Source organism: Podarcis bocagei (genome assembly GCF_964188305.1).
Source record: "Podarcis bocagei genome assembly, chromosome: 9".
NCBI classification, from domain to species: Eukaryota; Metazoa; Chordata; class Lepidosauria; order Squamata; family Lacertidae; genus Podarcis; species Podarcis bocagei.
This window is the reverse complement of record NC_138134.1, coordinates 79152238-79165283: the sequence shown is the minus strand read 5'-3', so window position 1 is coordinate 79165283 and position 13046 is coordinate 79152238. Positions and strand designations below refer to the sequence as shown.

Here is a 13046-nt window from a genome sequence, read left to right as displayed (position 1 = left end):
GGTTTCCTGGCGCTTCCTGCTTCTGCAGACGATGCTAAAGAGGGGGAGAAAAAGCAAGTGGCTCATTATTATTAGTAGTAGTAGTAATAGTAATATTTATTAAATTGGTATACAGTGCTGTTCCTGAGCCCTGTTTGCATCCTGAAGCGAATGCAACCCGCGTCCGCACGTGCGCGGGTCGCGATATGGCGCTTCCGCGCATAAGCGACATCATTTTGAGCATCTGTGCATGCGGCGAAACCTTAAAATGTTTAACCTTAAAATGTTTAACATGAGGTACGACTGCACCGCCCTCCATCCATCCATCTCAGGGCGGTTCACGACATAAAAATACAAAATTAAAAAACCCAAAAGATACAAAATGGAACCAATACCCCCCCCCCCCGCAGTTCATCAACGCTCTATTGCAACAACTTCAGGTCTACTTTTGGCAACAATACTGCAGGGAAGCAGCAGAATATCTCCCCTGATCCTTGGTCACTGCTGAATTTGCAACAAGGTTCTACCCTGCATAGCATGAGTGCAAGAAGATCATTGTACTAAGCAACTGTAAAAAAAACCAAGTGGGTGGGGGAAAACTCCAGAGGAGTGAAATGGCTGAGATCAACCAACATCCCCTTTTGAAATGGGTTGCAGAGTCACTCACACAATCCAATATAGGAACAAGCTTGGTCTCCTTGGCAGGCATTATATTGACATAATGACAAAGCCAGGAAAAAACCCCCAGAACAGAACAAACTATTCACTGAGCCATAGCCACTGCAACACACCTGCCAATATCACACACATAATCCTGCTTAGAAAAAACCGAAGGCCAGTTACAGTGGTGCCCCGCAAGACGAATGCCTCACAAGACGGAAAATCCGCTAGACGAAAGGGTTTTCCGTTTTTGAGCTGCTTCGCAAGACGATTTTCCCTATGGGCTTGCTTTGCAAGACGAAAACGTCTTGCGAGTGTTCCGATTTTCTTTCGCTTCCCCCCTTTTTCTAAGCTGCTAAGCAGCTAATGGCCTTTTAGCCGCTAATCCGCTAAGCCTTTAATAGCCGCTAAGCCTTTAATAGCCGCTAAACCGCTATTAGCGCTAATCCGCTAATAGGGTCACTTCGCAAGACGAAAAAACCACTAGACGAAGAGACTCGTGGAACGGATTAATTTCGTCTTGCAAGGCACCACTGTACTGAAGCATCTGTAACATCCACCTTACCTGGAGATCTAGTTGATTTCCCCAGTTCTCTCTTCTGGCTAGAAGAGGTTTGAGAACTCGAGCTGGGGCGGCTTGGTCGCTCTGCAGACCTGGACCTATGTCTGCGGCTCCTAGATCGTGCCTGTTTTCTGCTGTGGGGCCCAGGGCTCCTAGATCGTGACCGTTTTCTCCTGCAACGTTCAGGACTCCTAGATCGTGACCGTTTTCTGCTGTGGGGCCCAGGGCTCCTAGATCGTGACCGAGTCTGACTCGAGGCATGGCCAGGGATTGAGTGTTGTGAAGTGTTCGGGTTAGAACTGGTAGAGCATGGCATTGGAATATGTTTTTCCTTCTTCTCACCTTCATGTCTGCAAAAGGCAGAAAAAACAGGATTTGAATGACTTCTCTTTTCCAAATGTAAAAGGAAAAGTCAGATCTGTCAAAATGTTATTTTTGCAAACGGAAATCAACTAGAAGTAGGAACTTTCGGGGTTAAAGCTAAAAGCATCAAAAGTCTACAGAATACGGCTGATGGGACTGAAGCATCCAATGACTAAAGGAACTCAGATGCTGGCAACAGAATGCCCAGCTTCATACCAGAAAATTATGGCTGCCACCTGCACTGGGAATGGCTACCTGCCTGCTAGTGGCTTAGCTGCAGTGCAACCCACAGCTGCTCAGCCAGCTGGCCCCTGGAGCCTTAGAACGAAGACACGAGGGCCCGCAGTCTGAGTTAAGCAGCTCCTACATGTACTACTCAGTGACAACCAGTAACCTGGGAGGGGGGGAATATTATCCCGGGGGGTTACTGTCAGGGGACTTACATTGGAACAGGGGAGGGAGGCAGGGTGGCCCATTGGAATACAGAAAGCTTCCGAAATTCCTGAGGAGCAGTTCCTCTTCCAGCAGTGAGAAAAGCCACATCTCCAGCGGAGAAGTGAGGGAAGAGGCCAGCCAAGTGAGGAAAGGGCTCGAGGATGCTGCAGAGAGCCCCAGCGCCTCACCTTGCCGGGCTGGCCAGGAGAGACGCACGCCACTTCCATCGCCCAGCTTGTGCAGAGCAGTGAAATGCAAGGAGTGGAGGCTTGGGGTGTCAAAGTTCTTATGTTGGGGGAGAAACCAGAAGGGGCTACTCCTGGATGCTGTAAGTGCCTAAGATGGACAAGAACTTTGGAGATTTGCAATGTAAATAGTTTGCACAATAAAACCTGTAAAAGACAGGTTTGGAATCCTGCCTGGTTACTCGCGAGCAACCAGCAGCAGCATCTGACAGCAATCCGGGAGTCTTTGCGGTTGTTCGCGTGTAGCAGTGAAGAGCAGCATGATGAGTCAAAATAATAAAGGGAGGCCAGAGGAACAAGGAGCTGCAGGCGGAGGTGCTGAGGAAGAAGAGGCGTGGAATATAGCAGCCCTGGTGCAGAGGACAAGGCTGGAGGAGCGCAGGTTGCAGGAGCAGCACATCAAAGCAACTCCAGTGGGGAACTCTCAAGAGTACCTTGCCTTTAAGACTGAAATTAAATACACCCTGGACTTGCAAAAGAAGGAATTTGCCGATGCTGAGAAAAGGGTGGCATTTGTAGTTTCCCACTTAGAAAGCGCAGCCCGGGAATGGGTGAGACCCCTGATAGCGGTAGGAAACAATGCCCTCCAGGATTTGCGGAAATTTTACAAGGCAATGGACGCAATGTTTACCAGCGAAATTCAAGGGGATGTCACACAGTAGGAGCTCCTGACATTCAAACAGGGATCCCTGTTTGTACCTACTGGTCCCAGTTCACAATGCTGGTGCATAAACTGGGCTGGGATATGTTGTCCAAACCCATGCAGGCACTTTTAAAGATGGGCTTAAATTCGGACATTAAGGATGTGCTCTCCAGGGGACCCCGGCTGAGATTGATGTATGAGCTGACCAAAGCAGTATTAGGTATTGGTGTACGACAAGAGGCACACGCACAGACAAGGTGGGAGGCCAGAGGGGAGCATTTCTATGGCAACCACATTCCTGAGACACCAGCTGGGACTACACACAGGCTGCCCCAGGCGGAGCCAATGGAAATTGACGGAGCCCGGGCGCAGGAAATTTCAAACGCTGCGGTTCCAAGCAAAAAGGAGGGAACGGGATGGAAGTCAGCCAAGAAGTGCTTCCTCTGCCAACAACCGGGACACTTTGCCAAGGTTTGCCCGCAGCGCAAAGACTGGCAACGAATGGTGGGGGGAGCAGCTATGGAAGAAGGAGAGGAGCCCAAAGAATACAGAAACGACAGTGCCTGGCTGCAGGAAAACGGGCAGCAGCCAGCCAGGCAAGCAGAAGGGCCCCGACCATGCCCCCCAAGGCGGTCATACTGGTCACAGTGCTACTGGAGCTCCCTAATGGCTACCCAGTGGAAATGCAGGGCTTGGTTGATTCAGGAGCCAGTGCAAACTTCTTCAGCAGAGACTTAGCCTTGGAGCACCAGTTGCACCTACTCCCACTAGACTTTCCATTGCAAGTCACCCCCATTGATGGGAGAGAGTTGTTGGGAGGGGTGAAGTCTCTCACCAGACACCACCGCCATGAGAATGAGGGTCTCCAAACACACTGAGACCATTGCTTTGCATGTGACCACCTTGGCAGGACCTCCCATCATTCTGGGGATGAGTTGGCTGCCTCTCCATGATCCGGTGGTGTCGTGGCTCCAGCAATCCCTCACTCTGGGTTGGCCCACTGTGTGGAACACTTTCTGGGGAGGAAGGAGCCATGGGAGCAGAAAGCCAAGGTCACTACTGCGAGTCTGGGGGAGAAGAGAATTCCTCGGCAATATGTGGATTTTGAGGAAGTCTTCAGCGAGTGGGAGGCTGACAAGTTACCTCCCCACAGGCCATATGATTGTCAGATCAATTTGGTCCCAGGGGCCAGGTTGACGGCAGGTAAGCGGTACTGGATGTCGGACCAAAAGATACAGGATCTGAATTTTATTGACAAGAACCTAAGAGGTTTCATCTGAGAATCAAAGACGGTGGGGGGAAGTCCAGTGTTCTTCGTGGACAAGAAGGGGACCAAGGAGTGCCGTCTGGTGCTGGATTTCAGGGTTGTCAGGTCCTTGACGGAACTCCTTGCATTTCCCATGCCTCGCATCGATGACGGGCTGGCGAGAGTACGCAAGGGCAGAATTTTTACCAAACTTGGCCTCAGAGGAGCTTACAACCTGATCAGAGTACAGAAGGGAGATGAATGGAAGGTGACAATGTTTACCCCCCTAGGGGCATTTGAATACCTCATTATGCCCTTCGGATTACAAAGCGGAAGTCCCTGCTTAGTTAGGTGGGATTTCTGGTGGCCCAAGGTAAGGGAGGATGTGCGGGAACATGTCTGAGGGTGCGACATGTGTCAGTGAGCAAAGAGGGAAAGGGCGGCCCCAGCGGGGCTGCTAGAACCCTTACCAACACTAGGGAGACACTGGGAAGTGGTGTCCATAGACTTCACGACGGACCTGCCTATGTCCCGAGGTAAGACGGCAGTCCTGGTGGTGGTGGACCTGCTGACCAAGATATGCCACTTTGTGGCATCCTCCCATGTGGTGTCACCTTAGGAAACTGCCAAGCTGTTCCTGGATCACATCTTTCGGCTGCATGGGACCCCTTCTAGGGTAATTTCTGACCACGGAAGACAGTTCACCTTGCGTTTCTGGCGCAAGCTCATGAGTTTGTTGCAGGTAGAGGTGAGTTTTTCCACAGCCTGGCACCCACAGACTAATGGACAGGCAGAGAGAGCAAATGCCATTTTGCATCAGTACTTGCACTGCTACGTCAATCAGCGGCAGAACAATTGGGTGAAGTTAGCACTGGCAGTTTGTGTACAAGAATGCTGAACACATGTCCACAGGGATGAGTCCCTTTCTTGCCAATTACAGGTGTCATCCCAGGGCCTTTCCAGGGCAGAAGGAGGAGGAATGGAGTGTACCAGCCGCAAAACATTTCGCAGAAGAGATGGAGGCCATACACCAACAGCTCAAGATGACTCTGGAAAGAGCCAAGGAGGCCTACAAGAAGGCGGCAGATAAACATAAGAGACTGGGGGAGGTTATCAGGGTGGGGGACAAGCTGTGGTTGTCATACTCAGGGGCTGCCCAAGAGGGGGGTGCAAGAAACTGCAGCCTAGGAGGGTTGGTCCCTTTGAGGTGACACAGCAGGTCAACCCAATAGCATTCAGGCTGAAGTTGCTGGATAACATGAGGATACATCCAGAGTTTCACAGGTCTCTGCTGTCGCCTTACAGGGAGGGCCACAGCTTCCCGGGGAGAGAACAGAGGATGCCCACCTCGCCAAACGTAGAAGGGAAGTCTGTAATGAAGTGACAGAGACGCTTGACTCCAGGTGGAACAGACATCAACTAGAGTACTTAGTTGCCTGGGAGGGGGCTCCTAGTTCAGAAAACGTGTGGATTCCAGCAGGGCGCGTGACTGAGGAGTATCTTGTAGAGGGGTTCCACGCTCTCTTACTGCACAAGCCCAAACCCCCAAAGTTGTTATTTGGGGAAGTGTTTGGACCCACAGAGAATGAGGGGGACTTTGAGGGATTCCTGGGGAGGAAATAGAGGACGAAATTGCCAAGGTCTATGATGAGGAGGAACCTTCCGGGGACTTCCCGCCAGAGCCGGAATTGTCGGGGGGGGGGGGGGGAGAAGCAGTTTTTGACTCCACAGAGGAGAACGACAATTCCTTCCTCAGGTTCCCACCCTCCCCTTCCTGGCAACACCAGCGAGTGGGAAGCAGCTGTGGACCCCACCGACAGGGAGGGAGGTTTTGAGGGGGGTGGATGTCAGGGGACTGCTATCGGAACAAGGGAGGGAGGCAGGGGGCGTTGGAATACAGAGAGCTTCCGAAACTCCTGAGAAGCAGTTCCTCTTGCAGCAGTGGGAAAAGCCACATCTCCAGTGGAGAAGAGAGGGAAGGGGCCATCCAACTGAGGAATGGGCTCAAGGATGCTGCGGAGAGCCCCAGCGCCTCAACTCACCAGGCTGGCCAGGAGGGACGCATGCCACTTCTGCCGCCCAGCTTGCACAGAAGGGTGAAACGCAAGGAGGGGAGGGGAGGCTTGGGGGTGTCGAAGTTCTTATGTGGGGGAGAAGCCGGAAGGGTCCACTCCCAGATTCTGTAAGTGACTAAGACGGACATGAACTTTGAAGATCTGCACTGTAAATAGTTTGCACAATAAAACCTGTAAAAGACAGGTTTGGAGTCCTGCCTGGTTACTCGCGAGCAACCACCAGCAGCATCTGACAGGTTACTTTTTCTGCAGAAGTGTTTTTTGTTATAGTTCCTAAGCAGCAATGAACAGTGGTCAACTGCAGATAACTTAACAATTTTACAGTTTTGAGTCTTCTCTACTACATACAATGAAAGACCAGAATTAGATCACAGATCACTTTCCTGGGCATCAGAAAATGTCCCAGTGCAGAATGCCCTCACACAAATTTTCCACTCAAAATGTCTCTGAAAACCCATACCATTGGGGAGAACAGGGAATTGAAATTACTGCAGCCTAATTCTCATTACTGAATATTCATGTTGAGATTAGAAGGTTACCTCTGTAACGAAGAGCATTCTTCTGGATTCCAGTCAGGATACCTGTTTCAAGAAAAGCCAGCAAAACAGCTGTGTTATTCATTTGACACAGTACATGTACTCCATTCCATTATCATTCAGGCAAGTTTCTAAAACTTTCAATTACTTCTCTCTCTTTTGTCCAAATTATTGATCTCTTGCTACTGATCTTCTGGGGAAATTTAAAGATGATTCCATGAGGATTCTCTGACTCTTTGACCCAGTATTCCAAAAGCTCCCTGGCATGAGATTCAGGTCCCAGCTCCTCCAAGAACTGGTTTGTCCTGAAGCCACCCCTCGTAAAACTCTGCTCATGCTCCATAGGCATTGAAAAGCCACAGAACGCAAGATGAGGTGCCTCTGAGCTTCTGCCTTCTTCCCTGGTTCAGCTCCATAATTGGCCTACAGACCACTTATACAAATTCATGCAAAACACAACCTAGAGCAGGCACCGTTCCTTCAAAGGTGAGCTCCCACAACTTCCTTGGCTAAGGTTTATGGCAAGGTATGTAAGCAATGACTCTGCTGCTTTTAGCAAAGCCCCGAGGTTGCCACAAATTCTTCGTAGCGCTTTAGCAGAAATGCTCAGAGCTCCAGGTTCTTCAGTGCAGTATATTTATTGTGAGATATATATATATCTGTATGGAAGTGAAAGCTGGACCATAAAAAATGCTGATCGCAGAAGAATGGATGCCTTGGAATTCTGGTGCTGGAGGAGACTCTTGAGAGTCCCATGGACTACAAGATCAAACCTATCCATTCTGAAGGAAATCAGCCCTGAGTGCTTACTGGAAGGACAGATCGTGAAGCTGAGGCTCCAATACTTTGCCCAACTCATGAGAAGAGAAGAGTCCCTGGAAAAGACCCTGATGTTGGGAAAGATGGAGGGCACAAGGAGAAGGGGATGACAGAGGACGAGATGGTGGGACAGTGTTCTCAAAGCTACCAGCATGAGTCTGACCAAACTGCGGGAGGCAGTGGAAGACAGGAGTGCCTGGCGTGCTCTGGTCCATGGGGTCACGAAGAGTCGGACACGACTAAATGACTAAACAACAACATATATACAGTGGTGCCTCGCAAGACGAAAAGAATCCGTTCTGTGATTCTCTTCGTCTAGCGGTTTTTTCGTCTTGCGAAGCAAGCCCATTGAAGGATTAGCGGATTAGCGCTATTAGCGGCTTTTAGCGGCTTATCTGCTGATTGGATCAGCTGATAAGCGGCTTAGCGGATTAGAAAAGGGGGGAGGGGGAAAAACCAGCAGGAACTCGCAAGACATTGTCATCTTGCGAAGCAAGCCCATAGGAAATTAGTTTTGTGAAGCACCTCCAAAACGGAAAACTCTTTCGTCTAGCGAGTTTTCCGTCTTGCGAGGCATTCGTCTTGTGGGGCACCACTGTATACAAATATCTACAGGCTATAATACACAAGCAGTTCATACAGTCAAACAGAGTATCTGGCTGCAACTTAAAGCAAATAGGAAGACCTCTAACTCTCTCTTTCTGACCACACTTCTCTACACCACCACCTTGCTGCTGGACAGGTTTCCCTTTTAAACCGATGACAGCCAATCAACTGACAGCACATTACTGCGGAGTCATTCTGACCCAGCACTTCCATAGAAAGTGTTGCAGGCAGATTGCATCAGCCAGTTGCATAAGCTAGCAAACTCAAGCCTGCAGACTTACTATCTCACACAGCATTCTGTTAATCCCAACACTCCTCCTTAAGTCAAAGGCTTGAGACCTAACAATTCTCTTAAGTCCCGAAATTTAGGAGCATCCAAACATTTTGTATATAAATCTGCCACGTTACATCTTCTGTTACAATGCTGTACTTTTCTTTCCAAAGCATTTATACATTGCCATATCTTATCGCAATATGTTTACTTTTGCTCTTAAAGTTCTGTTGGTTGGCAAGCTGTTGTGCTGCCATGTTATCACTGAGCACAGTGATTGGCATTTCAGGAGGTATTCCTGGTTCTTTTGTTAGGCAAGCAAAGCACTCTATTTGTGACACACATTCGCTTATGGCCGAGTACTCTACTTCACAAGTACTTGTGGCAACAATGTTTGTTTCTGGTATTTCCACTGAACCAGGGCATCTCCAATATATATAGCATAACTAGTGATAGACTTTCCATTTTCTCTTTCTTCCCAGCTGGCATCAGCATATGTATACACCTGCTGATCATATCCTGCATTCAGTACCAGTTTGTAATCTTTTGTGCCTTTCAGATACCTTAGGATTCTTTTAAGTGTTACCCAATCTCTCTGAGCCGGGTCTCCACTTCTTTGGCTTAACATGTGCACTACCAATGTTATGTTGAGTCTCATCCAGCAACTTAACTATAACAGAGAACCTAACAAAGAATGAAATGCTATTGCACTCTCACATTTTTGTCCTTCTGGTTCATTTTTGTACTGTTTAGTTATGGGAGTGTCAACCTCATTTGCCTTCTCCATTCCATATGTCTTCAGTAACTTTTTGACCTTGTCTTTCTGATTTAGAGAGTAGACGCCCTCTTCATTTCTCTGAATCGCTACTCCTAAGTAATTTTGAATCTCACTCAAATACTTCAGTGTGTATTTGTTACCTAGGTTGTTCATAAACCAAGACATTTGCTTTTGTGCAGTTGTTATTAGATCTTGTCAACATACAAAAGTAAATAACAAATGCTTCCTTGCACCATTGCTGTATATAAACAGGAATCAGCCAGGCTTTGTTTGAATCCCATCTTTTTCAAAGCTGTGTCTATGCATTCATGACATAGATGTGCACTTTGGCGTAAACCATATAGTGCCTTTTGCAGCTTTAACACCATGCTGTCTTTTTCCAGCTCATAACCTGCTATTTGCGGTCAATACACCTTGGTGTCAATAGGAACATTTAAATACGCTGAGGCAACATCAAAATGATTAACTTTCAACCCCCTCAGACTTGACATTGCTAAAACTTATTTTACTGTTTCAGCCTTTGCTGTTAGGGGAAACATTTCATCATAATGTATCCTTTTCCTTTGTGTAAAGCCCCTTGCGATCAACCTGGCTTTCCTTTGACAACTACCATCAGCCAGCTTTTTCACTTTAAAAACCCACTTACAGCTTATGGGCTTTTTACCTTCACGCAATTCTGTAGGTACAAACACATTGTTTAATAATAATAATAATAATATTTTTTATTTATACCCCGCCCTCCCCAGCCAAGACCAGGCTCAGGGCGGCTAACAAGCAATAATAAAAACAAGTTGAATGAATACAACTTAAAAACAAGATTAAAATACAACATTAAAATATTGAAACAATAAAATATTAAAATGCAGCCTCATAACAGGAGGAGAAAGGAAAAAGAAAGAGGGGGGAATCAAATTGGCTCCAAGCCAAAGGCCAGGCAGAACAACTCTGTCTTACAGGCCCTGCGGAAAGAAATCCGATCCTGCAGGGCCCTGGTCTCATGAGGCAGTGTTCCACCAGGCCGGAGCCAGTGTTGAAAAGGCCCTGGCTCTGGTTGAGGCTAATCTAACTTCCTTAGGGCCCGGGACCACTAGTGTGTTGCTATTTATGGACCTTGAGGCTCTCCGTGGGGCATACCAGGAGAGGCAGTCCCGTGGGTACGAGGGTCCTAGGCTGTTCAGCAGAGAGTTATACTCTGCCTGCATTGCCTTTAACCACGCCTCTTTCTCTAGAGTAGGTAACTCTTGCACTTCAAAGTTTTCTGGCTCAGTTACATAAACCTGGTTTATGGTGACTGGGAACCCATAACGGACCAGAGGTTGACCTTTATTACTTCTTTCAGACCTCCTTGGGTCATTAATCTCCCCCCCCCCCCGGTTACCTTCAGGACTGCTTTTGGGGTGGATTGACTCTGGAGATTTACCTCCTCCTGTCCCGGTTGCACTTTCTTTTTCCCCCTGCTCCATGCGAGTAGCTGGAGAAAAATGCTCAGTCTCTACCTGCTCCCTTTCAATTTCCTTGGGAATGCTACCAATTCTTAGCCTTGTTTCAACTGCCTTATCAGGTACGCTCGGCAGTAAAACCTTTTCTGGCAGTTGGTTTGCATGTATCTTGGGCCAATTTCTCTGCTCATTAAAGCTGGCTGACCGACTAGAACTCAAAAGATTTTTATCGTCTTCAAACTTATAGGCTTTCGTTCTGCTTTCATACCCAAGAAATAACAACTGCTGTGCCCTTTTTCCACCTTTTCTTCGGGGTTTTTTACAGGTATGTCAACCCATGCCTTTGTCCCAAAAATTCTCAAATGTTTAAAACTGGGACTTTTGTTATAGAGAATCTTGTAAGGTATGTTGTCTAATACCCTTGACCACAAACCATTTCCAATATAATTGGCTGTCTTAATACTCTCAGCCCAATATATAATTAAGATTTGCATCTGCTAACAATGCTTTCATTTGTGTCTACAAGACACCTCCCCTACGCTCTGCTACTCCGTTCTCCTGAGGAGTTGCCACATTGGTAAGCCTATGTTTAATCCCTTGGGATATGTTTCTTAGGGAGCTAGCCATAAATTCTCCTCCCCTGCCCATCTGAAAAGAGCACACCTTTTGGGCAACTTCAGACTTTTGCTTTAGTGGGTAGACCCAGCAGACCCTAGAATAGTCATCCACTAGGATTAAACAATACTTGTTACAGGAGACACTTGGTGGAAAAGGACCAGCTACATCAGCATGAAAAAACTCCAGTGGTTTTTTGGTTTCTCTCTGGCTTGCTCTTGCTACTAGGCAAGCCCTGCTTTTAACCTTCTTGCAAATATTGCAGTCTAAGTAATTATCACAACTTTTAATGTTTTTCATCCCCCCACGCAACTCCAAAGTTTTGTTCAGCACCTTAAAGCTAGCATGAACCAGATGCCTGTGCAGGAGATGAATACACATATTGTGGATTGGGACATTTTGCACATTCGCAACCTTAGACTCACACCGCAGTACATACATATTAGTTCTAAGGTTAGCATTTGCCAACACTGCCCCATTTTGCTTTATCTGGAACTCATCTCCCACGAAGGTTACTTCAAAGCCTACTTTCGCCAAGTCCGGAATACTGAGGAGATTGTTTTGCAAACTAGGCACACACAACCCGTTTCTGAATGTGTGTCTCAGCTGTGGGAACACAATCTCCTCCACACAGATCACATTAGCTTTCTGGCCTGTAGCAAGACATACATGCTTTTCGTTCAAAGCCCTAGCATCAGTCAGCAATGCTTTTCTTTTACAAAAAGTCTGAGAAGCTTCACTGTCCAGAACCACAGCTCTTCATTTTCTTGGCCATGTGCAGACACCCAAGCGGTAGATTCTCTCTGCTGCCTCCTGCTGTTTTTGTTGTTTTCTCAGGCAGTCCCGAAGCAGATGTCCACTGGACTTGCAGCAAAAACACCTTTTTACTTTGTTAACCACCAGCTGGTCTGCAGCAGCTCCTCTTGACTGTTCTCCGGCTCCCGACACCTCTGCTCTTCCTGGCTGTTGTTCTCTCTGGGATGCTCCAACAGCTGGGCTGAGGTCGTCTTTCGCTCTGCATGCATGTCCTCCTCTGCATACAACCATCCAGTAACGTATTCCAGAGTCAGCTTATCATTCTCTACCGACTTGAGGGAATTTACCAGCATATCATAGCTGTTGTCAAGGGAACTCAGGACCACAAAGACTTTGTCCTCTTCACCTACAGGCTTCCCTCTTAAGGCTAGCTCCTGGAAACAGCCTGTTAGGAATTTTAGGTGGTTTACCAGAGAGTCACCCATTTTTTTCCAACACTGGTACATTCTCTTGGTCAGGGTTATCAGAGAGCCAGCTGTCTCACACATGGACAGCCTTGAGCACATTCCACGCCTCACTTGCCGTCACCTTATCAGTTACGTAGACTAGCTGGCTGTCGTCCAATCTAAGGATGATTGTAGTCAAGGCTTTCTCATCCTTTTCTAGCTGGGCCTCTGCTTCTGCCAGCTTTTCATCATCGTCCTCATCCTCCTCAGGGGGCTTCCACCACTTTCCACAGGCCCTCATGCTTGAGGAAGTGTTGCATGCGGACCGACCAGATGCTGTAGTTCGTGGCCATCAGCTTCTCCAGCAACATGCCAGCTCTGGACTGCTCCATACCTGCACCTCACCTCCAGCTCCCCACAGCTAGATAACTGCTACCTGTACTCTTGCACAGCAGAAGCATGCTGGGCCCATAACCCTGTCGCGAATTCGGCGCGGCGCTTTAGCAGGAATGCTCAGAGTTTCAGGTTCTTCAGTGCAGTAAATTTATTGTGAGATATATATACACAAATAT

At 47.8% G+C, this 13046-nt stretch overlaps 1 protein-coding gene across 11 annotated transcripts in view; it reads right to left on the bottom strand.

The window, feature by feature from the left end:
* Nucleotides 1–13046, bottom strand: part of ZNF638 (zinc finger protein 638) — a 118899-nt gene that overhangs the window by 93438 nt on the left and 12415 nt on the right. For all 11 annotated transcript variants that reach the window (XM_081206865.1, XM_081206872.1, XM_081206873.1 and 8 more), the window contains one exon: nucleotides 6748–6789. In XM_081206865.1, coding sequence (XP_081062991.1) covers nucleotides 6748–6789 — 42 coding nt within the window. The remainder of the gene's footprint in view (nucleotides 1–6747; nucleotides 6790–13046) is intronic.